Here is a 26498-nt window from a genome sequence, read left to right as displayed (position 1 = left end):
GCAAGCAAGTTAGAACAGAACAGAACAAGACGCGAAGCAAATAAGCGAACTGTCAACATTATATCCGAAAATATTCGAGTAGGTGTACAAGTCTGAGCATGTTAGACAGGTTTTGATGTGGCGGGTCCCAGGCCGTACAGTCGTACTTATAGATGGCTATGTTAGGTGGCTAAATTTGACAACGACCATTCATGACCAAGTTTACTTCCATATTGCGTTTGCCCATCGATTGAAGTATGCCACGATGACCCGAACCGAACGCATCGATGTACCAAATGTTCATGTGCGTTGGCTTTATATTCTGTCGTTATTGTTGCAATAGTAGATTATATTTTTTTGCAAATTGCTCTTAATTTTCACTGTTATTAGTGATACGTAACAGAGCGTAAATGATACGTACCAAAGCAGTGTAAGTGTAACAAAGTGCTACGTAACAAAGTGTAACAAAGCGTGATACGCAACAAAGCAGCACCCTCGTTCGACGGCTCCTTTTCACTGGAAAGGGTAAACGTGTTCATACACTACAAACTCAGGGAATTGTGCCATTGATGCAGGTGTATAAAGGAAGCTATAAGAGTGAGCAGCATTACGTGTAGTGTTATAGTGTAGAGCACCCTTCGGGAAAGCTTGCGCGAACATAAATGCAAGAACATCGCAGATGCATATTTTTTCACTTGAGATAGTTTTAGAAATTGAATAAGTTGTATTTTATAATGTTACAACACTGTTACCAACCTCAGGCAACGCTGCTATAGACGGGCAAATACGGTAACTGAATTAGATCAAAACTGAGTTACTCCATTTTACTGATTGCGAATACAAAAGGACTAAGAGGACATTCCCTTCAACTTCTCCAGCAGGTAGTTGAAAGAGTGAACCGCGGTCAATTTGTTGCCCATCGGTTTAGCAATATTATTCAGCAATTTAGCAATATATTTAGCAGTAATTTAGCAATATTATTCAGAAACTGCTGTTCACGATGTTAAGCCCCTTGAATTGAACAATCAGTGGTCCTGAAAGTATACAAAACCTCTTCGGATCAGTGCTTTTTCAGTAAGGCGAAAGCCTCAGATGACTCATCAAACATGAAAATTGACCATCAGCGTGGGCGGTGTCAACACGAATGATGCAAGGCATCATAGTTTGATGACATCATCATGGCGCCGCAGGTCACCAAACTTGCGACGTCATCATGACGTCGCCATGACGTCACATCGTGTCGTTATCACACGACATCGTCGCTTGGTCATGGTGGGCCGATCCCGGAGTCACTGCAATACTAGGTGAGCTGCAAGAAGCTTCCAATGCTTCCGATCCCGGAGGCCACACAAAACCACGTTAGGTGCAGAAAGCATTCGGGGATTGGGAGGTGGATCAATACATCGCCTTAGAAAAAAAAAAGATGATGGATTTCGCCTTCCAGTCGTCTTAGGCAAATGCATCAGTGAGCGTGTGAGCTTTTATTGTTTATTGGTATTCTTCAGCAGCCCAGCATACTGACGATGATACACACGGCTATCTGGGACAACGTCAGGACTCAGCATTCCTCCTTAGGCACGCACTTGTTGTCGCTGCTCCTTCGGTAGAGGCTGTCCTCGCAGAAGCATCGGCTCACGTAGTCCATGGTGCAAGGCTTGAATCCGTCCTCTGGGTCGCCGCACTTGTTCTCACCGCAGCTGCTGCTCTGACCAGTCTTCCAAACCTCGCCCTCGCCGCACTCCTTATTTTCTGAAATATGAACCACGTTAAGCTACACGTTATCATACTTGGAAGCTTATCTTAGCTCTTGTAGAGAGCTGCATCCTCGAAGACTGGGACAAGGCAAAGCACAAAGAAACAACGAAATGTATCTGAAAGTCCCACATTAGCAGTACGTTCACGACTCGGCCAACAACTCTAATACTAGTTCCAATAGCAAGCGTCATTGCTATTAGTGACTCCGGTACCTTCTATTATACATGCGATTCTGTAATTCCACAATTCGGAAGGTGTCATTTTGGAAAAAAACTAAGTGCCTTATCTGGTAACGCATCCAAATAAATTTCGCTCCATTTCTTTCCATATTTCTCTGTCAGGGAAGAATTATTTCAGTTCCCGAATCTAAACGGAGAGGTAAAAATAAATAACGTGAATGAAAACAAGAAATTTGAAGCAGTGAATTTTCTTGCGCCATCGCTCACTTCTCAGAGACACAAGAAACTGCGCTAACGCTATGAACGCAATTATTGACCGCAAGCTCGCTTTCTACACTCCTAAAAGAATCGCTAAGAATATCACAGACGTGCAGAAATCATCCCCTGTATACAATGAAGCTGAATGCAAGCTAGAAAACTTAATTCCGGGAATTGAGCAGTAACAGAGATAAAATGTTGAATTCTTATTGAAGACTAATGATCTTCCCTAGTCTACCGCTTTTTATGTTACTCCACGTTATCGGAGGCACCTGGAAAAAATATACACAACTAATAGTTGGAGAACTTAAGTGGCATTGAAAGAATTTGCGGCGAATTAAGGGGAACTATCCTATATGTAGTCTTTGAAGCAATTAGTAGCGCCAGGCGGAGACGTAGTACTATCTTTAAGTAGAATGAAAAACTAATGCGTGCATTAAGAAAGGGAAATGGACAACCACCCGTTTGTAGCGCGAAGTCACAAGGAAATCCATACGGATACCTCAGAAAGAAACCTTCTTAGTCGCCGAAAAATTCGTTCTGCTCCGGGGATCGAACCCAGGACCAACGCCTTTCCGCGGCGGGAAACAAACTGGTGGTTGTCAGTTTCTCTTAACACTTCCGCCACTTTGCGAGATTCCGCAGAACCGATTTGTAATGCATGTATTATTTCACCGCATGGTCATCAGAGCGCATGCTATACTATGCTTTGCATTAACAGTCATTGCAGTGGCCGATTAAACTGTACAAATGGAAAAATATCTTACGGGCAAAGCTGATCTGGAGAACGGCGAGTCCCACTGCGCAAAGCAAAACAGCCTTCATAGCCATGTTGTCGATGCAGCTCTTCTTCGCACAGCTCTGGGAATACAAATCGGCAGCCCTGGCATGGTCTTTTTTATGCGGGCCGGCGTGACAGGTATTTTCGTTCCAACGGCGCACTACAAGCGGATGTGACTGATTTACGCAAAAAAAAAAAGTAGTTCCGTACACTGAACCTGCAAGAGCAACTAAAATAGGAGCTCTCTTGGCGTCAGTGGCTAAAACAAGAGTACATCGGCCAGCAACTATCTTTAAATAGATTGGAACACTGACTTTACTGAGCCAGTTATATATGCGTGTCTCATTCCCAATCAAGAATACGTTCTAAATAAGAACACATTATTAAGTTTCATTTCACTGCATGGGTGCATATGATAAACGCTATTACTTATCTAGTTCTCCAGTTAATTAACAAACTGTTTAACGGTTGTATTTGAACGGCACTAGCAAAATGTTGTGTAAGAATGTTATCAACATGAAGAGCAAATCATAGTCATCAAAGTTAGTTAACTAATACACACTGTTGCATGATAATTGATGGTAGCGCAGGCCAAAGACACGGACAAAAGAAGGCACATGAGACACAGCGCTTCAATAGCGCTGTGGTGTCTCATGTGCCTTCTTTTGTCCGTGTCTTTGGCCTGCGCTACCATCAATTATCATGCAACCATACCAACAAGCCCAAATCGCCACCCTCATTAATACACACTGTTGACTCGAGGTTCAAGTAGACAGTGCCTTAACACGATAGCGTTAAAAAGCTCGTTTCGCAGAAATTCCTGTGTCGGCGTCGGTGTCGGTGTCATTGGCTGTGAGCGAAAAATCAGCGTTGTCCTCGACCAAAAAGTCGAAAAAGGTGCAAATGAAGTGAATAATACAAACATTCGGTTCAAGCGAGAATCGAACCCCGGTCTTCTGTGTGGCAAGCAGATGTTCTAACACAGAGCCACCTCATTGCTTGAAACATATCCGGAAAAAAACACCATATTAATGTCATGTAGTGGGAGGAGTAGTGATGCGGAACTATCGGTAAACTGACTATCGATAGCATCGATAGTTTCTTTCAAACTATCGATAGTGTAAACAAACTGTCGATAGTGCTACTATCGATAAACTATCGATAGTCGAATCTGTACTACCATCGGTAATATTACTAGTGATATTACTGCCATGCGTGTTTATTGCTTTGTTTTGGTGTGTTCGGGTTTCACCCACAGACTGTTAGCAGCATTTCACGGTGACCGCGCCGCAATGTTTGAGAACCTTCGCGATTGTTTGACATTTTAAGATTACGCAGCCGGACGCGAATATTCAAGTTTATTCGCGAGCTTACATGAGCACCTAGCGATAACGCTGCAAGATTTGATGACTGATGCATAAAAGGCGAAGCATACCACCGATTATCAGATTACTCAATGGCCGGCGACTGTTCTCGCCGCTATCAGTGCGCAGCGTGTATCGCTTGTATTCTGAGTTTTGATTTTCTGGGCACAAGTTCGACCAAATAAAAAGCTTCGTATTTCCCAGTCTTGCTGCAGCATTCTCCACCGTCACAACCACGTGTCGAACTATCCATAGTGGTGCGAATAACGATGCTCTTGCTGGCTGGCCAAATTGCCAAAATATTCGCGATAGCCTACCATCAGCTTCGCTTAATTTATGAGCAATTTTTTGGCGAGAGAAATTATTTGCGCAGTGAAAAAAATGGCGGCATATGTCCATCAATAAGTTCACATTTAAAAGCAACCAGTTCCACCTTAAATTAACAAACTTATTTCTCGATAATTTTTTAAATTTTTAAATCATAAAATGCAATATAAATCTGAAGCCACGCAGTTCCACCCCATGTAACGCCTTCCTTTCCGCTACAGCTGAACAGTTTGACTTTATGATCGTGGGTCAGCGAAGCACTGGTGAAGAACAATGGCATGTTTACTTTCTTGCCCTTCAGCCTGCTACTACGTCTCCACTATGTACCACGCGCGCGGGGAACCAAGTTTATACTGCAATGTGTTCGCGCTGTTGATTTTAAACTATCGATAGCGCTATCGATAGTATCTTTTACCATCGATAGTTCAATAGTGACTCAGCTATCGATAGTATCGATAGTACCATCGATAGTTCTGCATCACTAGGGAGGAGTCTCCTGAACGCGTGTAATATTGCGTGGAAGAAGCATAGGTTCACGCCAGGCGTCAAAATATGTGAACTGCGCAACGAGTGGGGGTCTTAAAGGCCCACCCATTACAAAACGTTCAGACATATTTAATCGACATCAGCAGCAAAAGTATCAATAACGTGAGCAGCTGCGTAGGTTCGCATGTTGCCACGGACGTGTAGTGGGCCTTTAGCTGATTAGCAAAAGGAAGAATTATGCCACAGGGGCACTGCGCAGCTGTTCATTTTAGGATAGTTTCAAACGGCCAATGTTACGAGCACAGATGTTCGTTTCCTTGCGACATGGTTTAGGCATGCACCGAGAACCGAAGCGAGGCTAGCAGTTGAGAAGGCGATGAGCACGAGGCCCGATTACGCTATCGCGTTCTGCAGAATAAGCAAATAAGCAAGCTGCCAACACCATGACCGAAAATGTTAGCGGTAAGTGCTTGCAGTGATGTTTGACATGTTGAAGAGAAAAGTCGCTGTTTCGCGTCAATGGCGAAGCAACTAATGAGATAACAAGAAATTGGAATGTCAAAGAAAGAACGACAAGCTGCTACAAACTTGTTGCGCGCTGCTCAAGCACAAAGGATGCAGGAAAAGAAAACACACAAGGTGAGTGCGAACCAAAAACTGTCATAGCTCGACACTTGCAGCGCGCTCCTCCAACACAAAGAAAGAGGCACGAAAAGAACGCACATGTATACAGAGGACAAGCGCGAACTGTCACAGTTGTTACTTCGACTAACCGCCACTTTGGCTCTTCTAGCTATCAGATCACTCCTTTCGCAAACGCGGCCGCTGCAGCGAGGAGTGTGACCTTCGTATGGTCTATAGCTTCACGCAAACTTTGCGGTGAAAGCACAAAACGTACAAAACTCGCCCTCAAGAAATAATTGCGCGAGCACGGTGGACCACGCCCTGCATGTCAAAGTACAAGTCGAAGGCGTACATCCCAACTCCGGCGAAACACTAGACTGTTTTAGAGTTAGGGACCCAAGAAATTTGCGAGCCGCCAGGACGCATGCGCACAACGCAATCCACTCTCGGACTCTGGCGCTCGCGTTGTCCCAAGACCCTGCAGCTGCTTCCTTTAGGCGGCAACAAAACCGCAGAGCGCACGACCTCAAGAAAAGACAATAGAGACGGCGGTTGGCAGTGGCACGTAAAGCCACGGCTCGCGTTCCCTGCAGGCGTAGATTCTGGTCACTAAGATAAATCTTCATTTGGCTCTAGTTGGTTCATATTCCTGAGGCTAAAATTACAGCGCAAATCCACTTCTTTGTCCTTCTTACTTCTTCTTTACTTCTTTGTCCCTGCACCCATCTGAGCATACCTTCATGTCTCCGTGTATCTAATACAGTATCATCCTTGTTACACGTTTTGGTTTAGAGCTATTGTTGTGCGCACATGTGCGGTAAGTTTCCCTTGGCCATATATATGCGTTGGTTACGAAAGAATAAAGCAGTTCCTAGTCAGCGCTCGGGTCGTACGTTTCTTTTCTTCGTGGGTGTCTTGTTCGTTGGCGCTGTAAAAAATGCCTCATGATTCTGGTCATGGTGTAACATATATACTGTGATTCTGATTCAGCCGTCTCGTTTCTTCCCTCATGTGGCGTAGGTCTACAAGAGCCAAAGCGATCCCACTAGCTCGCGCCACCACGATCCACGAGACGCTCTTCTTTTTCCCTGGCCGACAAGCCACGAGTGGCGTGTCACTACAACCCCAAAATGGAAAACTAGCGTGGGTCGCCAGCAATACGACGCACACGCAGCGCCGGCGACGATGCAGCATGGCCCGCGACTCGCATAATTTTATTTTCGCCATATGTGGGGTCCCGTGCATTTCACCCAACGCCGCGTGCGCTTGTATTATGCCGTTGGTATTCCGGAGAATGATGTGCGCGGTTCGCAGCAATAACAGGTCATCTTTCCATGAACTAAAGAAAAAAAATGAGGCATGGCGTAATTGTCAAGGGCAGCGAGCTGCGGAGCAAGGGGTCGCAGGTTCAAAACCTCGGTCGAGCGCTTCGGACTTTCTTTCTTCTGAATTATTTTTATTTCTATATATTTTTATTAATATACAAATACATATACATATCCGGTGCATGACGGCGACGGCAAATGTCAGCCGAGAGTGTCCATATAATTGCTATCGCAATAAAACCGACGACGCATCAATCATGGCACACCCGTCAAACAAGTCCAAGAGGAAACTTGTCGATGCAGAGTCACAAAGGGGATGAGCGCCTGATTGTTTATTCTCGTCCGGTCTGGTGTGTTCTCGTCCGGACTTTTTTTCCTTTTCTTTTTCTTCTTTTTTCCGCGCTGTTACGTCATGAGAAGCTACACTCGTCCAAAACTGTTAGGGGACAGTTCCGCAAGGACGAGCTGTGCTCGCCCAAAACGGGGAAGGGGATCAAGAGGCCCTAAAAATTTTTGCCAAGTAATCGTTGAATGGCCTCAGTATCGGAGTTTGTTGCCTTTCGAATCAATTGCCGAGAAAACTCGTATACATCAAAAACGAGCGAGTTACGGGATTTGCGGCACGCTCTACAGCACTTTCTCTCTTGTCTCATTCCGACGAGCGCGCTGGAAGTTGCACAGGGAAGAAAGGCAGGGGGAGAGAAGTTAGCGAGAGTCACGACCTTGGACGCGCGTGATGAAACGCGATCGCTCTCTCCCGTTGTGATTCCTGCGCGCGAGTGGGGCTACTCTAATGTTAACCGACTATAGCGACACCGGCACGTGGCGGCACCCCGTGGCAAGAAACGCATCTGATCCAAACGCCGTTCTTTATTTACGTAGGATGTTGGCTAATGTCATGTTATCTGTTGTGTGGCGTTAAACAGCAGGCGCCGGCATCTCTGAATAAAGTGAGCACAGGAATCCGTATCAAAATAGGGCGTCTGCGAAAATGGCAACTTCGCACTCCGCTTCTAAACGTTCCGTCTCGCGCACGACTGGCTGAGCTGTTCATAGCAGTGTCTGCTTTCTCAGAATGTGTTTTTATTGAGAAAGCAATTGTATCGGTGCTCCCGGCGGGTTTTTGTCATTGCCTTTGGCGTTGCTGTCGCCGTCACGTTCCATATAAAGTCAAAATCGATAACATTCCCCCCGCGCATCATATGCTCTCCTGCGGGTAAAAGCGCGCGAGCGGGAGCGATAAACGCGGCTGAAGCCGAGATGAAACGAGCCCACCCATCTCCGTCGCACGAAGGGCGCATGCGATAACATCCTCCCTCGTGTGAGTCCTGCCGTCGATTGCTGCTCAAGCAGAGAGAAAACTCCCGGCACCTTTCGTTCGAAGGAGCATGAAGGAACATAGACGCGGAGGCGGGCGAGGGGGGTGCATGTTTCGCTCGAGTAGCAAATTTGAATTTTGATTATAAGGGCGCGGTCGCAGTCGCTGGCGCGCGCGCTATCTGGGCAGACATTCGCAGACGGCTCGTACGTGTTGTGCTCTAAGCGCAATGAGACTGCGAAAACCGCTTCTCTCTCTGAAGTGGCTGTATTCTCTTACACCAGCGTTTTGTAGAGTTGCGCGAGACCGCATCAAAAAGAGTTAGCTCCCAGCTTTACTTCGTATAACATTACAATTTGTTGCTATCGCATTCATTGTTTCGCACTTGTGGTGAAACTGTGATTTTCCCACCAAGCTCGAGGATTGGTTCATGACCCTGTGATTCAACAGCAAATTCTCTTGAAAGAAAGCAAGACTATTTCGCTTTTGTGTTGTTTTTCCTGTTTATTGGTGTATTTTCTTCAGCAGCCTTCGTGCTGGCAGTCAAAAGATGGCTGTCTGGAACAATATCTTGCCTTATTAGCACTCCTCCTTGGGCACACATTTTTGTAAGTCCCAGCTTCGGTACAGGTTCTCCTTGCAAAAGCATCCCTCGACGAAAATGATGGGGCAAATCCTGGGTTCATTCTCCGGCTCGCCGCACCTGTGCTCGCCGCAGTTGCCGTGCTGATCGTACTTGTACACCTCCCCATCGTTGCATCCTTCATCGTCTTCTGAAACATCAAACCTCACCGAGCCACAGGACCTCGTGCTCGGCAATTCATCGTACTACTAGTATATACTTATTTGCGATAAGAGCTCCCATATAAGTCGTCATCACCACCTCCACAAACTCGACCCAGACATGCACGTCAAGATACTGGCAATCATGATTCATGAAAATGTGCAGTAAGAGCTTAGTACCCAGATGACGACTAGGCGTGGCGTTTACTCGTCACTACCTACACCTCACAGGCCGTGCAGACAGTCCGAACTGCGAGGTATGTGGCACTCCTGAGAACACTGAACACCTCTCGAGCGTCTGCACGCGATATACCACACAAAGAAAATTGATCGCCACCTTCTTGTTGAAATCTGTCAAGCAACAAGTATCAGAAAAAATTGGCTACGCATCTACGTGCTTCGCTGCAAATGTCATCGAAAGACGATAGTCTTGTGCCGTCCGTACTACACGAGTCATCCTCCTCTATGTTGAACCGCTGCATCTGGCTCATAGCGTCGCATTTTCAGCGCAACCTAAGAAACATTAGGGTCTTTCGAATTACTTATCTATGTATTTTCTAGTAAAGGAACACACCACCTAATACTTACGTATTGATGTTGCGTCTCAGATATGCGTAATATTTGTTTTTTGATCGACAATGTTCACAAGTATGAACGGCGGTACCAGCTCAAGAGATGGCTGGCCGTTCAGAAAGTGGTTAAACTTTGGCCGGGTGGCTCAATCGGGTGACAGACAGACAAACAGAAAGAAGGACTGACAGACAGACAGACCAAAATTTCTGCGTTTAAGTTCCCCAAGAAAGACTATCGTCATTAAAAGTTCCGTTAGAACCTCCACCTCGTCATCAGCGCAATATTCTGAACGCACTGAACAAGTTTTTGTGCGAGACAGAACTAGACAAGAGAATGTAAATAGCTTTTGGACATTCAAGCTTTTGTTTCATCGCGGCCTTCCTCCTCATCATCATCAACACCTTCTCTCTCCTCTCTTTTCAACCTCTTCTCCTTTCGTAACGCTCAGTAACAGGCCAAGAAATTGATTCAGGCCGACCTCTTAGCTTTCAACTCACAGTAAACCTCTCTCTCTCCCATTTAAGTTAGCGACGTAGAGGCATCTTTACGGGCATTTATTTTGTGTACGCTCCAGGCCCGAGGGCATTACAGAGGGGAGAGGTAAACGGGACAACAATAGAGTAGTAATACTACACAGCAACAAAGTAAAACGGTCGTGTAGTAAAACAACACATCAGTAAAGACTATATATACAACGTAGTTAAGTGATACTCTGCGCAAATGGTTGTAAGTACAAATGTGAAGAAACGAGGTAACAAGATAGTAATTCTTGTATATACAATATTAGTGAATGTGTGCTGAAGAACTAACAGCAAAACGATGAATATAACATGGTAAAATTTCCTAGTTATGCAGTGCTATCTAGAGCCTTGCGAAAAAGTTTGTCATCATTGATGGCGACGATGTCATTAGGAAGCTGGTTCTACTGCCGGGATGTTCTGGCGCAAAGGGAATGACTGCAAGAGTTAATATTTCATGCTTGAATTCTGACATTGCGGCGATGGTCGAACCGGTGCGTTAAGTAATCAGGCTGTGAAATGAAGTCATTTTGAAGAGGTGGATGATGACAGAACATGGGAAACAAGGTTAGGCGTGCTATTTGCCTACGATATGCTAGCGATGGAAAGCAAGAGAATCGTTGAAAAAGCAAGCTTGCTTCAGATTCTTTTCTTGTTTAATATTACATCAAGGTCCTAGAACCACGTGCTAATGCGCTCCGAAGTTGTGCGACAAAAAGCAGAAAATTTGCCACAATTAGTTCAAGGTTTTTTTTAATCAAAAAATTAAGAGCCCTACCCCTATCGCAAAAATATGGGCAAGCGAAGCTTGGCGTGAACGTGACTGACATACTTACTTTCTTTCTTTCTTTCTTTCTTTCTTTCTTTCTTTCTTTCTTTCTTTCTTTCTTTCTTTCTTTCTTTCTTTCTTTCTGTCGCACTGCGCAATGCTCCCTCCTGACTCTCTCCTTCCTTCATGCCGGTTATTGGACCTTCACCAATGCACTTAACAGAGCAACACTTCTTTTGGTAAAGTCAGCAATGACGGTAATGCGTGAAACAATGAAACACAACCATGAAAGGCCGCAATGGAATGTGGCAGCGGGAAATGCCAAGTGGCCTCGATAAAAGATTAGATTGCCACATCAGCAGATCGCCGACGAGCGCACGATCCAGAGAGCACCAGTTGTGGGAAAACGGGGCACGCACACACGTGTGCCTCCAGCGCACTTTAGGGGCCCTGATTTGTGCACACCCGCATTTCGGTTCGCTCGTTGGCTTCGTGCATTTCACGAATTATGCCTCCGCCGACACCGAAATCTGCAGTTCATGGGAGCTCCACTCAAAAAAATACTCTTTTTTATATGTGGGCATCTTGCATCCGTGGTGCAAGGCGGGACTATATATATATATATATATATATATATATATATATATTCTTATTCATGTACGTGCAACAACTACTATGAATATAATGGCAATTGGACTAGTTGGTAAGTAATCACTTCTACTAACCGTGCCACAGAATTAGGCGAAAACATGGTTTCCTTGTTTGCATAACCGCGTGTGATTATATGAATGCGTTGCTGATAAGTATAAACACCGGTTATTCTGTGGTCCCTCGCCGAAGAAACGAACAATAAACTTCAACAATAAACTTGGACTTCCAATCGAAGTGGCTCAATGCTTCGATCGTTTAATGCCTGACAGTGCATTCAGGAGTGTGTAGGAGTCGTATATTATTAACAAAACCTTGTAAAAAACCTCCGGCTAAGTTCAATGCACACTGATAGACGTTGCAGTCCCTAAACAAGCTTGCATAGCGAAAAACAACCAGCTGCGTTATTTCAAATCGGACTTTCAGCTTATTATAGCCCGTCGCAACCTCCCCTCGAGCCCCCGATGTCAAACTGTTCGAGCGTTGACCCATAACAGCTTTGTCGGCGCATGACATGAAAACACATATGTGCTAGGAGTAAAAACACGTGCTGGCTTTATCTTGCACCTGCTTTCGGAGCATAGGTTTTCCCAGCAGAGTTGAAACTAAGCGAACGTCTGATGCATTTGAAACACACTGGCAATCAACTCACACCTGGTCTTCGTTTTCTGCGTTTCTGCAAGCCCTGCAAGTTCGAGTTTATTGTTCTTTCCCATAACCTCACGTTTTTCAGTGGTTGGTGCTACGTTGAATTACCGAACTGACATTATTTGCCAAGCTGCGTAAGTCTGCGCGGGTAACAACAACACGTCGTCTGCCTGCCCACCCGACTGCGACATGAAGTGGAAACCACTGCCCTACTCCAGGAACGACGACCATCGAAGTCAACTGAGCGAGGCAGCCCTGAAGAAAGTGCGCTTCCAGAATGAGTTAACCGAGGAAAGACAAGTGATAGAGATAGGAGGCGGCACGGGATACTTTGCCCGGCAGTTCCTGCTACCTCACTGCCGACCCTGCAGAAGACTCGTGGCTACGGACTTGGACCCGGAGATGGTAGAGTTCGCGACTGAACATTTCTCCCACCAGGACATCGTACGCGACGTCCTGGACATCGTAACGCCTGACTTGACACCGTTCTTGGAGAAGTACGGCAAGTTCCAGAGGGCTTTTGCCTTCCTGGTATTCCACGTGATCCAAGACCAGAGAGCTGCCTACGAAAACATCGCGAAGCTGCTGACCGACGATGGTGAATGTCTCGTCGTAGCATACTCCAGCTTTGACCTAGTGGACTTGTGGAAGGATGTTTACGACATTGGCAAATGGAAAGGAGTTATACCGGTGAGCACATCGCATCCATCGTTCCATACTGGACCTCCGTTTCCTGCCATCTTTCGTCTTAATATCTTGCATGGTTACTCATTTTCTAAGTACTATGCCCGGCGAGCCCAAGCTTGCGTTCTGTTGCAAACACAGTTACGCAAAGAATTGTTAGCAATTGAGCGAGTGTTTTTTGCGATCCAGCTTTCCGATGTGAGCAAAGAGACACCTCCTTAGTTAATGGTGGCGTTCTAGCGCCTGCTGTGCTATAGCGCTACGGAAGTTCAGCTACCTGAGCACCTTTGCATTCCGCCATACTAGGACTCGGAACCATGACCTCGTGTTCATATTTATTCAGTGATTCTGTGCACCTCATTTTACAGCGAAAGCTGTTATGAGATCATTTCACCGGCTGTTTTTGGCGCCGTAGTTGTCCGCCGCCGCCGCCGCCGCCGCCACCGGTGTCCGTAACCAGTATCCCTCGAAATAAGAAAAAAAAACGAAATAAGAAAAAAACTCCACCATAGAACGAGGTGCGAACCTGGGCCCTCTGCGTGGAAGCCCAGTATTCAACCTCTGAGCCATGCCGGTTCTTGAAACTGCTTTGTAAAAAGGTCCTGTACAGGCTTCATGTCGGGAAAGAACCACATTAGCAAATGCAATATAGCGTGTAGAAGAGTAAAATAAGCACCAAGCGTCGCACAACGCGAATTCTGTAACCAGGTGTCACACAATGCGAATTGCGCAAGGAGTAGGTTGTTGAATGCTTCCAACCCATTACAAAGGGATCTGCCATAATTCTTCATCGTCATCAGGCACAGCATCAATAAAGTGCGCATAATGCCTTACATGCGTTTAGCAGGTACCAACGCTCTCCGTAGAATGACGAAAAATGGCACAGCGCCTGCTGCCCTACTTCTCAAAAATTACAGTGATTTATAGCGTAGTGGTTTCCTCGCAAGTGCACTTGTATTGGTTGCCAAGGAAGCCCATAAGCGCATGATCCATTTCCTCGGGGTCTCAGTAAAGTTCTTCACCCCCGTCTCTCTCCCACGTCAACCAATGTTATACAGCATGACGGGAGAGGGAAATAGCGACCGGGCGTCACCCAATGCAAATTACATAACTGGTGGGCCGTTTAAAGCTTCCAACCTATTACAAAGGGCTGAGCCATAATTCTTCATCGTTATCAGTCGTCGCGTCAACAAAGTGCACATAATGCCTTACAGACGGGTAGCTGGTGCCTCGCTTCTGCGTAGAATGACAAATAATGGCTTAGAAGGTGCTTCCCAACTTCACAAAAATTGTGATTTATGGCGTAGTGGGTACCTTTCTAGTGTACTTGTATTGTAGCCCCAAGAGAGCTTAAAACGGGCTCTAGAAACGCCGCTCTTCCAGCTTTCGCTGTGACTGTGCTGCGGTTTCAGCGCAGGCCTGGCGTTATTTTTTTTTATTGGCGCCAGTATGACCTGCAGCGTAAGTTAAATAAAAAGAAAGAGTTCAGTTTCGCGGATAAAGGCCAGGAGCGGTCGATGCAAAGGCCCGTGCGTCCAGCGCGTTAAGTCAGTGAGTACGAAATGAGTCCCAGAATTTGCTGGCGTGACGTTATGCGCTGCATGGAGCAGAGCTGTCGTCTTCTACCAAAGTTTCGGCCGCTGCAAATTGTTCAATTTCAATGCCAAGCTGAAGAAGCCTGAAATGGCCCGATCGCACGTGCAGCTGACCACGGTACTAAATCGTTCGCCGGAACGCAGATGTTCGAGCAGTAAGCAGCTTGTTACGTCACGGATCGCGAGTGCGCTAGTGTTGCCCGACTCTCAGGCCACTTGCGTCTTTATAAAAATATTCAATTATAAATTAAGTGCTAAATGCGCTGAAATTTCGCCATCTCGTTTGTGAACGCACAAGGATTAACTCACATAACACAGATTATGATCGAAAACTGGGCATCATGGCCCTTTTGACCAGCTCATGGTGAATTTCATTGGCACTCAGGCAGTGAGCTCGCTGTCTTGTGTTTGGGTTGCCATCTACCTAGCGTTCACCTTACATCATCTGTCTTGCTGTATCCATCTCCCTGTGAACTTGTTCATTGCGGTAAACCATCGCTGCTTTCCTTGCTAGCTTAAAGAAACAGATCACGCATGGGACAGAATACCGCCACTGATGAATTCAATGTATTTCATGTGACTGAATGCTGTCGTTGCCATCTAACCCTCACGCTCCTCCTAGTGGCAGATGCATTACCATTGTCAGATCTATCGCTGCTACTGCCGTCAGTGCTATCGAAGATGAAGACATCAATACTGTCGCTGACGTCACACAACATTACGTGACTTAGTCGCTGTCTACATGCAGAATACACGCTATCGGCGATGTTACACTCGCCATTTCACTTATTACGCTGACATCCTTAGCATTAACGTAGCTTCGTCTTCTATAAATTCGGCGATCTGCTCACTCGCAGGACCCGAGAAGCGTTCTCAACGCCTCTTTCAACTTCAACCAAATCAAGACGACGGCTCAAGTCGAATCCGAAGCCAGAGACACAGTACGTGGTACCGGGTTGGAGTGTATTTCCTGCGAGGTGTACGACACTCTCTGGAAGTACGACAGCCTGGACACCGCCGTTGGTCAGTGCTCTCGCCGAAACAAAGACACGTTTTTTTTTTTAATGACTGAAGGCCGTGTTCTCACGGGTCGTTCTGCAAAGGGCTGTTTAAAAAAGTAATACACAACTCACACAATTTAGTCATTTTACTTAAATGAAGCGAATGTTTCCGTTGTAAAGCGGATTCAGCCAACATTAGTTAACAGTATGATCAACCACACCGCAACTACCGAAGCAAGGCTGATGAGAACAAGGGTGAATAAGGCGCTAACTTACAACTGGTTTATTTTGTTCAGAAATGAGCACATATTATTTATTTATTATTTATTTATTTATTTATTTATTTATTTATTTATTTATTTATTTATTTATTTATTTATTTATTTATTTATTTATTTATTTATAGAATACTGCGGCCAAAAAGTCCAAGCAGGGTGAGCATACATGATACACACTAAATAACAGAATGAAACAAGGTTGCAAAGCGTCTTTTACACAATTTTTTTGGACATAAGACGGAGGGTTACGACTTCAAAAAAAAAGAACAATTGAACAACTTGGTCATAATGCAATTCTAAGGAAGTCATGGAAGAAGAGTATTTACACAAATGGTCAAAGGCGTTGGGGAAATACTTCGGTTAGTTTATTCCAATCAGCTATTGTTTGTAGAAAAAAGGAGTACCGAAAAGTGTCAGTCTTTGCGGAGATTGGCGTTAGGGAATGAGGATAGTGGTGCCGAGTGAGTCTGCTTAACAAGGGGGATACGTATGCTGCGGTGTCTAAGGATAGCCTCTGGTTTACTATGTCTGAAAGAAACTGTAGCCGACTTTTTTTTCTTCGAACTTGCAATAGTTCTATACCATTTGCCGTTAGTAATGCAGTAGGGGAGTCGGTTGACATAAATTTACTATAAATAAATAGTACTGCTTTTCTTTGAATTCTTTTAATTCTTTCTAGGTTTTGAACGTTAATTTTTGTGTGGGGATCCCAAACTATGGAGGCGTACTCAAGTTTTGGCCTAATTAGGGAAAAGTAGGAGAGGAGTTTAACACAAGGCTGGGCAGTCTTGAGCTTGTGGCGGAGAAGACATAATTCACGGAAAGCGGCAGAGCAGATGTTATTTATGTGCAAATTCCAGGATAAGGTACTTGTTAACGTTAGGCCTAAGTATTTATAGGAGGCTACTTTAAGTAAAGGTGATTCAGCTAAATTGTATGCGTACTCTAATGGGACTTTTTGCGCGTTATGGGAAGATAGACACATTTATTTGCATTAAGAAGCATTCCCCATTGTCCACACCATTTTGACACATTGCCTAAGTTAGTATTAAGGTCACATTGGTCACTAAGGCAGGATACATCTCTAAGCCAAACACAATCGTCAGCAAATAGACGAATTTGTACCGGGGTGTTAATTACATCGACAATGTCATTAATGTAGACCAGAAACAGAAGGGGGCCTAGTACGCTCCGCTGCGGAACGCCAGAAGTCACCGGAAGTGTGAGCGTCACCGCTCACACCGAGAGAAATCGCGGTGTCACCGAGAGAAAAAATACAAAATGGCAACAAACGAAACGGAGAAACCACATATTAAACCAGTAAAAGAGGAAGCCAAGCCATTAACCGTTATCGGTCCACGCATTGTTAAGATAGTTTAACTCTTTCTTGCTGAATGCTATTGATGTCATGCTTACACTCACCAAGAAAGAGTGAAGCTGTTTCATAAGAGCACGGGTCGACAACGGTTAGTGCTTGGCTTGATCTTGTGCGGGTTTATCATTAGGTTTCGGTGTTGTTGTTCTTGTTGTTGTTGTTGTTGTTGTTGTTGTTGCTGCTGTTGTTGTTGTTGTTGCTGTTGTTGTTGTTGTTGTTGTTGTTGTTGTTGTTGTTGTTGTTGTTGTTGTTGTTGTGTTGTTGTTGTTGTTGTTGTTGTTGTTGTTGTTGTTGTTGTTGTTTTCTTCGGGGCCGCTTATATATGCGCGTTTCTGAAGAAAATCAGTTGTAAGACAGCGCCCTGTTCGTTCTCCTTCTTATCGGTCTTGTCTGAGTAGTTGCGCTGTGGTTCATCGCGCATCACCGACTCGCACAACTTTTGACGTTACTTAGTTAACAGAAACCAGCACTCGCCACTACAAGCCCACACGCAAGTTTAATGAGTGTGGCTTTGTCTTCAGAGTCCTGTGTAGAAATTAGCGGCGTCTGTTAATGCTGTTTCGCTTTATTTCACTTTCAGATATGTTCCTAACCGTCGTTCCTTTCAAGGACACTGTCCCCGCTGAGGAGTGGGAAGAATTCCGGAACCTGTGGCTGAAAATTGCACGCCGAAAGATGTCCCCTATCCCGGGAAAGCCTGTGGAAGTGAAGCACCAGCTCTGCGCCGTTCACACTCGTCGCTCCAATACAGACACGGAGTAAATTGTAATAAGTGATAGCTTCTTGAGCAGAGCTCATGGTTGATAACTACTATAGCAACCAGGGCAGGACAGTATCGTGATACAAGAGTATCGCGATAGCATCTGAGAGATGCTTTTGAGTATCTGTATTTCTGTATCGAGATACATTTGAAGAATGTATTTGTATATCAGTAGTTAAATACTTTTGCGAAGTATGGATTATATCGCGGTACTTTGCAGGACACGGGTATGTCGTTACTTTTTCAACGCGACAGTGCTTGATGCCGGGGTCCACCACGGCTTCACTGACGTATTTCCGTCACGGAAGTGAGTCGGTAAAACGCACACGAACAGATGGCGAAGAAAAACGAGACGAAAAGTCTAGTTCAATTGGATCACCTGGGAGTCTAACCCACAACCTCTCGGTCGGCGACGATAGGCGCTCTCCCCACTGTACCACCGACGCACGTGCACGAGGCTTCACAAACGCGCCTTATATCTCTCACACCTTCTCCCTCTCACAGTAGCCTTGATTGGTTAGAGCGCTGTCCCCGTATGGGAGTGGTGAAGTAAAATACTGCATGATGACCCTAACGAGCGCCGACAGGGAGCGCTTCGGTAGTTTCCGCGCAACGATGGCTCTTTGTGCATGATTGAAATGCACTGGACTCCCGACCTTTTTCGGATGAGAAGCTTTTGGGTGCTTGGGAGCATGCAGACCAGGCCCAACGAAGTTTAAAGTGCCTGTTGAGATTTCTAAGTGATACAGGTTTAGATACTCGTCTTTAGAGGAGGAGGTGGAAAAATCTTTATTAGAGGTATATACTGGGAGTAAGCGACATGTGCGGCATAAAGACTTTTGCGCGTGCCCTGTCCCCGTGCAAAACAGTGTGTACAGTGACTCATTTGCCATACCATCGTCGCCTATCATCCCACCTCCCTCTTTCTCTTTCTTTCCCCTTTCCTCTTACCTCCCTGAGGAGTAGCAGGCTAGAAACCCGCTTTCCAGGCCGACCTCTCCTCCTTCTTCTCATTAAAAGCATCTTCTTCTTCTTGAAATGCGATAGCACATACTAAAAAATTACACCATCTCCCGCTAAAGGGGACCATGAGTAGATGCGAAGCCGGAGCACTTGCACGATCGCGTTCCGTTGGCGTTCGTTGGGCATGCTACCGAGCTCGCGTCGGGGAACGCGAAGAGCGACGCTACGCGCGTCGTATCTTCCATCTAGCCTTGCCGTTAATTCTCACAGGGCGAGCGGGCAATGCGGTCGACAGGCGGGCGAGAGGGGGCAGCGTAGGAGAGGAGAGAGAAGGGGAGGGGACGCGCATGCGCTCGAGCTCATCGCGGCGTAGCGCAGGAGAGAATTTCGGCATGTCTAGCCCGCGTTTCAGAGGAAGAGTGGAAAGGGGGAGGGGAGAGGGGAAGTGGAGAGGGGTGTGGGAGAGGGAAAGCGGAGGCGAAGGGGAGAGGGTGAGTGGAGAGGGGAAATGGGAGAGGGTAGATGACCGGGGGAATGGTGAGGGGGAGTGGAGAGGAGGTGTGTGGAGAGGGCATGCGCATGCGCAGTAAGGGTGGTCACGCCGCACACCACCACCGGATTGAGCTCCGCCTTAAGATACTTCGCATCTAATAAAACTGCTGCAATAAGCGCCACAGAAAGGCAACGACGTCGACGGGCGAATGTCGCGCAGTCAGTGCTTTGGTGCAGCGGGAGACACGCCAGTGGGATGTTGAACGCCTTCGCGCGTGCACTGCTCAAGCTACAAACCCTGCCTCTCGCGTTCCTGGAGTGGTGTGTGTTATATGCGTGAGCACAGGCGTAGGTTACCCTATTACTGGTGAGCGCACACCTTGGCGTTTCTCTCGTCAAATGACGACGCTTTTAATGAGTGCATATCAACTACCAGTGCTTATTACGTACTTGATGATTCCATCTTTGCGCGGGATTCAGCGTTTGCTGTGTCCACGTGTAGGTCAACTACTTCAGCTACCACAAGGATTGAATCATGATCGCGAACGTTAGTCGTCGGGATGGAGATGTACCACTAGGCTTCAACGTGGGTGCATCCACGTCAAACAGTGCTATAGCTGCAAAACACCAATACCCACTGTGCAAGCTCTCATATAGCAACACTGTACAATAAACAGTCAACTACTCCTGTGAAGGGAATTGAGCCCCCAACCCCCTCTGGCTATTCCAGTCGCACCAACACTCATTGATTTTGGTATAGGTACTATGCGGTGGCGCTGTCTATGAGCTTTCTTGTTTTGTTTTTTGGCCCATAAAAATACATGCAACCAGGAGGTTTGCGGTTTAATTTTTCATAACGTAGCATAGTTATTAATTCCATAATGTGTGAGCAATTCCATTTGCATCTTACAGCAACATTTCAAGCCAGATATATTTCTAAAAAGGATGTATAGCTGTAGGAGCATGCAACCAGTACGCCCCCTCATTGAGCTGACTTCATAATTCAAGGACATTTCATATATATTTTAAGAATGACAGACAAGGCAGCCATCCCGTCAAAAGCTGCGCAGCGCATGTCTTAGAAACTTTTAGGGTATATCAACTTTAGGACAGCTGATGGGGGGGAGGGGTGATGTCACAACACTTTTAGTTGGTATAGGGACTAACGGAGCAGAACATGAGTCAGCGCGTTGCGTCATATAATATGTGAATAGCGCCTAATTCCTGGCGCTATTCGCCAGAAATTGGGCGCAGCACCACTCTACAGGAGTCTGTGCTCCTGTAGTCGTATTATTCACAGGGCGGAGCACCACACACAAAAGAACGACATATCACTTGTGAAACCATTTTTATTCGACCTTGTTTTTCAAGACACTGAGGCAGGTGTCGAGCGCTTCTTCTTTACCACTCTAGACATAGATATTCTTGAGAATTATTAACACTACGCCAAACCACAAAAAGGCTTTGTACCGTGGACCATCCCCGGTAACGCACCCCCAGCCCCCACCCTCCCCAACTCTAGCCACACCAACGAGCTTTTAAAGAGAGCCTAGGCCAGCTCCAACCTCAACGATCTTAAGGCTGGTCTCGAAGACCCAGGACACGGCCCGAGCTCAAGGCTTCCTGGGCTAATGAAGCCTCTCCTGAGCTCTCTTCTGAAAAATGAAGTTGTTCATTTTTGCTCTCTCTCTCTGTCTCATGATAGCCTGCATGCTTCAAGGTTAAAGGGGTACTGACACGAAGTTGCCATCTTCTTGCGTCAAATGAAAAGCCAAGCCCTCAATAGCCTATAAAATGTACTGCTAAGCGTGAGTGCACCCTGGAAAAGTATTTACAGTGTGCTTTTAAAAGATAGTTTCGGTTCCTAATGTACCCTGACGTCACAACACGGTATGAGCTTCTCATCACCTGCTCGCGCAAGATGCCGTGACGTCTCCACGGCCGCTCCGCTCCGTTGCTCTGTTGGTGACGCACGAGCGGCCATTTTGAATGTTTAGGTGACGCACAAGCGGCCATCTTGTTGGCCGCTTGTGCGGCCATCATGTTGTAGGTGGATTCATCCTTTATGCTCTAGCACATGCTGGCTGCGGGCAAACACGAATGCGCGGCCAAGCACAGCACGCGCGCGAGCGCACCCGACCAAAAAAAAAAAAAAAAACGGCGCGCGGCATGGGAGAGGAGAAAAAAACCAGCGCGCAAAAAAAGGCACGTGGAGTGGGAGGGACCGGGGGCGAGAAGCGAGCGGCTGTTGTTACTGTTGCCCCGACGACGTAAGCAACGTAATCGCTACTTCATCGCCGCCATTGCCCGGCGGCCTTCCGCAAGGGCCGTAACTCAATGGGGATTTTGGCGCTCTTGGCGGAGCGTTTGAATTTCGCGTCCCTGCGGGAGGTATGCGAAGAGACCCACCCTTTATGACGTCGCCATATGACGTCATCATGACTTCATAAATAACTTCAAAATTTGCTGCGTCGTCATGACGTCAATGTGACGTCAGGTAACATGGCATCACATGATGACGTCAACAGATGACTACGTCGCTTCGTCAAAGGTGGGTCGATCACGGAGGCCGTGCGAAACCAGGTGAGGTGAAGAACGCTTGCAATGCCTCCGTTGCTGGAGGCGGTGCAGAGCCACGTTAGATGCAGAAATCTTTCGGATTGGGACGGGGAAGGATCTCTAGATCGACTGAGAAGGAAAAGAAGGAGATGGCTTTCGCCTTCGGATCGTCTTAGGCGAATGCAAGGCACCCGGTGGGTTTTATTGCCGTTCTTCAGCAAGTGCATGCTGACGGGGAAAAAGGGTTTTCCGGAGCAGAGTCATGGCTCGTTTTAGCACTCCTCCTTGGGCACGCACTTTCCGTCACTGCTCCTTCGGTAGAGGTTGTCCTGGCAGAAGCATCGACTCACTAAGTCGAAGGTGCAGGACTTGATTCCGTCCTCTGGGTCGCCGCACCTGTGCTCGCCGCAGGTGCTGCTCTGACCTTCCTTGTACACCTCGCCTTCACCGCATTTCTTGCCTTCTGAAAGATTAAACCCTGTTCAGATAATGTCATCATGGTCAACCATACACGGTTACAAACAAAAAAAAAGAAAGACAATCTTGGAGGACGTTTGAGCTTGGCCTTCAAGAGAAGAACGCGATAGCGTAACCGGGCCCCGTGCTCATCTCCTTCTTAATTGCTAGCCTGGCTTCGGCCCTCGGTGTATGCCTCAATCGTGCCCTAAGGAAACGAACGACTGTGCGCGTAGCATTGACCGTTTCGAGCAATCCTGGAATGCCTACTGCAAGTATGCTTGTTAAGTGCCCACTACGCGATAATTCTTCGTTTTGAAAATTGGCCATCTACCCACTACGCGTCCGTAAGGTGCCACGCACACCCTCGCAGCTGCACACTTTGTAATAGGTGGGCAGCTTTAAACCACCCACTCGTTGCGCAATTCACAAGTTTTGACGCCTGGCGCGATTCTACGCTCCTGTCAAGCAATATTACATGCGTTGAGACTCCTTCCACTACATGATATTCATATAGTGTTTTTCTTTTTTTTTCGAAGCACTTGCAAGCAATAACGTGGCTTTGTGGTAGAACACCTGCTTGCCACGCAGACGGCCTGAGTTCAATTCTTACTCGAACCTACGATTTCTATTGTTTATTTATTTGCATCTTTCTTGAATTTTCGATCACGAACAAGATGATTATTTTTTGCTCACAACCAGTGACCCCGACACCGACGCCGGAATTTCTGTGAAACGGGCGCTTTAACGCTATCGCGTTGAAATCTAAGCTCCACCCAAACAACTGCGGTGCACCTGCCATTCACTTGTCAAAGACAGTCGTAATAATGTTGGGGTTTAACGTCCCGAAACCACGATTTCATTATGAGAGACGTCGTAGTGGAGAGCTCCGGAAATTTCGACCACCTATAGCTTTTTTAACGTGCACTTAAATCTAAGTACACGGGCCTCAAGCATTCTCGCCTCCCATTTCATTCAACTAACTCCTAGTCATTCTGTAGCATTTTCATTACATGATGCTCAATTTCGAGCATTGTTGTACCGTTTCAAAACTCAGCCGCTTATAGCGCGATCGGGACGTCATCAACCTTTCCGACTCATTTTCAGCCGAGCGCTGAATACAACCATCCGATATATCTGTCAGAGGCAAAATTTAATTATATACCTAGCTAATGGTATTCGGTACATGGGAGGTAATTACATTTTGTCTGACCCTGCACAGCACGAACTAATGGCTTTGGCGTGTAATAACGATGAAGATGCGTGAAAAGTATGAAATAATGGCACGTGGAGAACCGACGCGTAAATGCATTACTTATAGTTGTGCTAGTTGGTGAAACATAGCTATTAAAAGAAAGGCTGCATAATACGCCATATGTCCTAATGTTCGCAACTAATTTAATAGCTGTACTGCAGTGCTTATAATCAATCTACTATTTGCATGCATATAGGAGTACGTCTATATAAATCATGCGAGACAAGACATCATGTGAAACCTTGAATAGATGAAATCTGTTAACATTACTCTCGTGTCCCGGCTACAGAGATTAGCTCGTTGCAAAGACGTGCAGCGAAATCCCGCAACGTGGCAGAAGGGTTATGAAAGGGAAAATTGAAATCTGGCATGAAGTTACAAGGAAATCCTTGTGGATTTCTCAGAAAGGGAAGCTTCTAACTGCAGAAAAATTGGTCCTGGTCCGGGGATGAAATTTCTAGCATCCTGGTTGGCTCATTTGGTAGAGCACCCGCCATGGTGGGCTCGTGGTTATGGTGCTCGACTGCTGACCCGAAGGTCGCGGGATCGAATCCCGGCCGCGGCTGCCGCATCTGTGATGGAGGCGAAAATGCTAGAGGCCCGTTTACTTAGATTTAGGTGAACGTTACAGAAGACCGAATGCTCCAAATTTCCGCAGCCCTCCACGACGGCATCCCTCAAAATCATGTCGTTGTTTCGGTACTTAAAACCTCAACAATTATTATTGTCAATTGGTAGAGCAACCATCTCGGAAAGGCGTTGGTCCCGACTTCGATCCCCAGACCAGGACGAATTTTTCTTCAACTAGAATCCTTCCTTTCTGAAAAATCCACAGGGATTACCTTGGGATTTCCTGCTACAAACGGGTGGTTGTCAAGTGTCCCTTTCATAGTAACAGGTTGTCTTTGGAATATGCAAGTAAATTTAACAGAACATTCATGCGTAATGTCAGCGCGAACAAGTAAACAAGGCATAGAGTTTCCTAAAATTAACTAGAGGGAACTCTGGCGCTGCGATCGTTCAGCCACCATGGGAATGATGGGTAGTACACGGATTTGCCTAGTCTTCGTGCTTGTGGGCTTCGAACGCACTTGTGGCTTTGTTTATTGCTATGTTTTGGTTTTCTTTCGGATAAAAGAATCGATCGTTGTGAACTTCGTGACCAGATTTGAATCGGTGAGCCAGCCTAAAGAAGTTAAAGTGGTGAAGTGAAACTGCTGATTTTTGCTGAACTTTGTTTTGCGACAAAACAGATGCAGGCGACGCGGAGCCAAACGGAGCCGAAAGAACGAAGTTTAGACAAATCCGTGTACTACCCATGATTCCCATGCTGGCTGAAGCGCGATGCATTGCAGCTCCCATAGACACTAGCGCCAGAGTTCCCTCTAGTAAGTATTGTAGGAAACTCTATGAAACAAGGGGCACGTAAAAGGCAGACAACTTGAATCGGTCAAGGGCAGTCAAACAAGGGAAGTCACTGGCGCAGGCAGCCCTGCCTCAAGTATTTACTATTTTCAACTAAGTTTTATGTCTTTATAAGTTACGTATGTGGTAATAAATAGGGTGTTGATTTGACGATGGATCAAGCGGCAATTCTTACGTCGTTAACACAGGGAATTTCGACGATTCAGTCGAAACAAAATCAACTGTTTCGATGCCAGATAACAAGACACCGTTTCTTCCCTAAGACTAGAAAGTGCAGCAAAAAGTGAAGAAGGGTGTTCTCGGAGTCTTAAAACCAGTCAACAATATAAAAAACGAGACCAACTCACGGGCAGAACTAGCGTGAAGAACCGCCAGCACTACTGCGGCCACCAGAACCGTGTTCATGTTCGTCCTAAGCGATATTCTGTCTGGCAAGATGGTTTTCCTTTTCCGTATATGCTGGACGTCGGGCTTCTTAACAGGCACTGGTGACATACTCTTCCTTTTTTTTTTCTTTTTCTTACGAATGTGTGTATGCAGACTTCATACAGCTGCAGTTTCTTGTTATTACGACAGACTACATCCGGAGGGAGCGAGAGCGATACCTAGCACCACCACTATTTTTTTTTTTTGCCTCTTGTCGCCGTACGAGTTGGAGGCAAAAAAAAAATGGGCCAGACCACAGCAGCCAGTCAGTTACTAGGAAGCCTCGTCACGCAAGCCTACGCAGACCTCAAGAGCACGTGTCTACAATGACTTTCTTTAGCACTTGTAATCCGAGAAGCATCTTGCAGCTGCATGACGTTAGATTCGCTCCTACACTCACAGCTGCGATGGAATTACATTCTCAGATGAAACCGCCAAATAAATATATGCGTTAAAGAAATCAAGGAAAGAACGCGTTCATACCGACTAAATTGCAACTGGGGAGTCTGTATGAAAAGTGTGAGGAATGCAAGTTCCGCGCTTAGAAGGCACATTTTAGCTTGGTCGGGAGCGCATTACGTTTGGTTGGTTCAACGTGGAGTAAGTGCAACAGTATGCGGCACAGTGTTGGTCGTTTATGAGTTTGTATATCATTGGCGCGAGAATATGTAGCTATTCCATTTCTTGTTTAATTCCAGCCGCGTTGCGTAAAACTTACCTAACCACAAGCGCAAACGTGGACGGGAACCGATGGAACTTGGTACAATCTTTTGCAATCTTGAGAGTCACCCCGTGTCAAATACTCTCTTCCTTTACAGGATGTCCATTTTGCTTCGTTTCAAAGTGAATACCATTGTCTAATGTGATTACTTTTTTTATCTGGTGGGATGGAAA

At 46.2% G+C, this 26498-nt stretch overlaps 3 protein-coding genes across 3 annotated transcripts; 1 reads left to right on the top strand and 2 right to left on the bottom strand.

Annotated features, from left to right (window-relative positions):
* Positions 1 to 1466: 1466 nt before the first annotated feature.
* LOC119400300 (serine protease inhibitor 2) lies at positions 1467 to 3022 on the bottom strand. The gene is made up of 2 exons (XM_037667321.2): positions 2939 to 3022; positions 1467 to 1728 (listed from the first exon to the last, which is right to left on the bottom strand). The coding sequence occupies exons 1-2, from the start codon at positions 3000 to 3002 to the stop codon at positions 1538 to 1540; spliced, it is 255 nt and encodes an 84-aa protein (XP_037523249.1). The 5' UTR covers positions 3003 to 3022; the 3' UTR covers positions 1467 to 1537.
* Positions 3023 to 12276: 9254 nt separating this feature from the next.
* Positions 12277 to 19415, top strand: LOC119400298 (juvenile hormone acid O-methyltransferase). Its single transcript, XM_037667319.2, has 3 exons — positions 12277 to 13025; positions 15472 to 15637; positions 17849 to 19415. Exons 1-3 carry the CDS (start codon positions 12525 to 12527, stop codon positions 18028 to 18030), a joined length of 849 nt encoding a protein of 282 aa, XP_037523247.1. The 5' UTR covers positions 12277 to 12524; the 3' UTR covers positions 18031 to 19415.
* A 2777-nt stretch (positions 19416 to 22192) lies between these two features.
* On the bottom strand, positions 22193 to 25649 carry LOC119400299 (chymotrypsin-elastase inhibitor ixodidin). The gene is made up of 2 exons (XM_037667320.2): positions 25526 to 25649; positions 22193 to 22505 (listed from the first exon to the last, which is right to left on the bottom strand). Exons 1-2 carry the CDS (start codon positions 25581 to 25583, stop codon positions 22315 to 22317), a joined length of 249 nt encoding a protein of 82 aa, XP_037523248.1. The 5' UTR covers positions 25584 to 25649; the 3' UTR covers positions 22193 to 22314.
* Between the last annotated feature and the right edge of the window lie 849 nt (positions 25650 to 26498).

Source organism: Rhipicephalus sanguineus, chromosome 7, assembly GCF_013339695.2.
Source record: "Rhipicephalus sanguineus isolate Rsan-2018 chromosome 7, BIME_Rsan_1.4, whole genome shotgun sequence".
Taxonomy (NCBI): Eukaryota; Metazoa; Arthropoda; class Arachnida; order Ixodida; family Ixodidae; genus Rhipicephalus; species Rhipicephalus sanguineus.
Note: the sequence above shows the minus strand (reverse complement) of the source record. Positions and strands in the feature narration are given on the sequence as shown.